At 38.6% G+C, this 2,500-nt stretch overlaps 2 protein-coding genes across 5 annotated transcripts in view; one reads left to right on the top strand and one right to left on the bottom strand.

Moving 5' to 3' along the window:
• The window catches only part of elp1 (elongator acetyltransferase complex subunit 1), a 17,530-nt gene extending 16,145 nt beyond the window's left edge, over positions 1-1,385 (bottom strand). Inside the window, exons 1-2 of the mRNA XM_079670660.1 lie at positions 1,264-1,385; positions 1-75 (exon numbers count right to left, since the gene is read on the bottom strand). The exon at positions 1-75 is cut by the window's left edge and continues 89 nt beyond it. Of these exons, the coding sequence (XP_079526786.1) occupies positions 1-61 (61 nt within the window). The 5' untranslated portion in view covers positions 62-75; positions 1,264-1,385. The remainder of the gene's footprint in view (positions 76-1,263) is intronic.
• Positions 1,375-2,500, top strand: part of arhgef37 (Rho guanine nucleotide exchange factor (GEF) 37) — a 37,958-nt gene continuing 36,832 nt past the window's right edge. For 3 of the 4 annotated variants that reach the window (XM_079670665.1, XM_079670664.1, XM_079670662.1), the window contains exon 1: positions 1,677-1,768. The gene's annotated coding sequence lies outside the window, so the exon portion shown is untranslated. Of the gene's footprint in view, positions 1,391-1,676; positions 1,769-2,500 lie in introns of those variants that run through there. The other variant, XM_079670663.1, reaches the window with a different exon arrangement.

Below are 2,500 nucleotides of genomic sequence, written 5' to 3'. Positions count from 1 at the left end.
GGGAGCCGAGGATCTGCAGCTCTGAGCTCTGGAGACTCTTCAGAAGCTTCAGGTTCCTCATTTCACCTCAGGACTCTGGAACACACGGAGAAAACAACCAGAGAGAGAGAGGACATTAAAGAGGTTCTTCTTCTGGTTTCTGGGGGCCATTTGTTAAAACGTTGTTGTTGTTTCTTTTGATGTGAAATATTATTTATTTAATTTATTTTGTTTAGTTAATTTACCTTAAAAAAAAGAGAACCGATAAGAATACCGTTAAAGGACCGGATCGATAAGCGGCATCGATAAAATTAGTAGTACCGTTAAAACCTTAACGATACCCATCCCTAGTTTGATGCATTTAAAAACCTCCATTGGACTCCTTTGTTTACTTCTAGTAACATCACTACGCAACACTCCTATTGGCTCGCGCTCCAACACATTGTACATGATAAGGCTAAGGGGCGGGACATCTCTAAGCTGTTGACCAATCACAACGGAGCGATATGAAAGGTGTGTCTGCTTTACAAGGCCTCTAGTATCAGAAGATGCATGGTTTTTTTAATTGTTGCTAACTGAGTCAAAACGCTTTTCCTTTATCCATTGAATCAATGATTTACTAATTAGGCTGTTGCATGGCAGGCAGGATTAGCCACATCGATATTTAACCACCTTATATCAAACAGCTCTTACTGAATCAACCCAGCAAAAACTGTAAGGTTAACTCACCAAGAAAACACAGCTTGAAGTAAATTATTATTATTATTATAAAAGGTAGCATGTTTAACTGTGCTGGTTAGCAAGTCTCCTTAGCATTATACCTTTTTAAAGTCATCGATATGAAACCACCTCATATCAGACAGGTGACAATGAGAGTAGAAATTCAAAGTAATTTGCTAGTTAGCATTTTAGGGGGATACAAATTTCTCTAAACAGAACAATACAGTTTGTCCGACAATGGAACTGTAGCCATTTGGCTTTAATGCAAAAGGAGACACATTCTGTTTATCTGCAGTTATTTAATTAACCAAAGTGACGAATCATTGCTCTTTGAAAGCCATCAATATGAAACCACCTTATATAGGACAGGTGACAGTAATAGTGATACATTAAATGTACTTTGATAGTAAAGTGAGTTAGCATTTCAGGGAAACAAACAGTGTGTCCGACAATGGAACTTTATGGGCTAGCCTTAGCTTTAAACCAAAAAGGAGCCGCATGTTATTAAACGAACCAAAGCAACAAATAACACGTAAAGAAACCAGAATAAAAGGTGAAACTCACCAATAAAACAGCGGTAAAGAAGTGTTTAAATCTCCAGCATCAACAACATCATGCATGTGGATCTCAGCCTCTCTGACCCTTCAACTGCGACGTCACGCTGAGGGAGGGGCCATGGCGCCCCCTGGTGGTGAGGAGGAGACATTGCATCACTCTCTGTTGAAGTCAATGGGGGAAATTATTTTAACATTTATATCCTCTAATAATCTGATTTACAACAGCATTAAGGGTGAAACACAGGATAGGGCAGATCTAAACTCACACAAAGATAATAATAATGTTTAAAAATAAATGTAACTGTTTATTTCAACGACAGTTATTGTTAAATGATTACGACTTTTACTCTGAAAGAAAAAGCTTTTATTTTATAAAGCAGTGACCGGACGTTGTTTCCCTCATTATCGCGAGTTTGACAGGCTGCTGACATGACAACAGGTGAACGAGAGTTCAATGACAGAGACACGCTGAGAGCACAGCACGGGATTTCATCACAGGACGAGACTGAAAGGTAAACGCTTCATTATTTATTCAACATTTATCCTTTTCTCCTGTCTTTATCCCAACAAAAATACCCCACATGAGCGGCTTTTTAAGACGTCTCGCGTTGCGGCAGTTCTCCAACGAGATTTGGTTTAAAGTCTTCACCTGACAACAGAGAGATGCGGGTAAAAGCGACGAAAATGCTTTAATTATTCACAAAAAGACGAGTATTGTCTTGATTGATTTCCGAAACAAATGCTGTTGTCATTACTAATTTATATTAAACCTTTACTGGCCTGACCATCATTTGTATTTTGTATTCAGCAGCATGTGGGTTCTTGACTCAGAGTGCAGTGTGCAAACAAAACAAACCACAACATGTAGCCATCAGACTAACCACAGAAAGGTAGACTTGTGATTGCACTTGAATATATTCCTCCAGGCAGGATGCTATCATCACACACCTACAATAAAGTAAATCCTCCTCAGCTGTTTGTCACTCAGCAGGAAGAGAGTAATAAACATTAACTTAAGGACGTTGAAATATTTCCAAGAAGAGCCGCAGTGATCAATGAGTCAATCTGTATCCGTCATATATTGATATCAAACTTGTAAAGTAATTTGATTTAGAGCATTTTGCATCCCTGAATGTGGACTATTATTTCCCTCAGACAGCTGATAAGACATATACTACTACTACTACCACTACTACTACTACTACTACTACTACAACTACCATTACCACTACCACTACCACTAC

This window comes from Notothenia rossii (assembly GCF_949606895.1).
Source record: "Notothenia rossii genome assembly, chromosome: 3".
Taxonomy (NCBI): Eukaryota; Metazoa; Chordata; class Actinopteri; order Perciformes; family Nototheniidae; genus Notothenia; species Notothenia rossii.
Note: the sequence above shows the minus strand (reverse complement) of the source record. Positions and strands in the feature narration are given on the sequence as shown.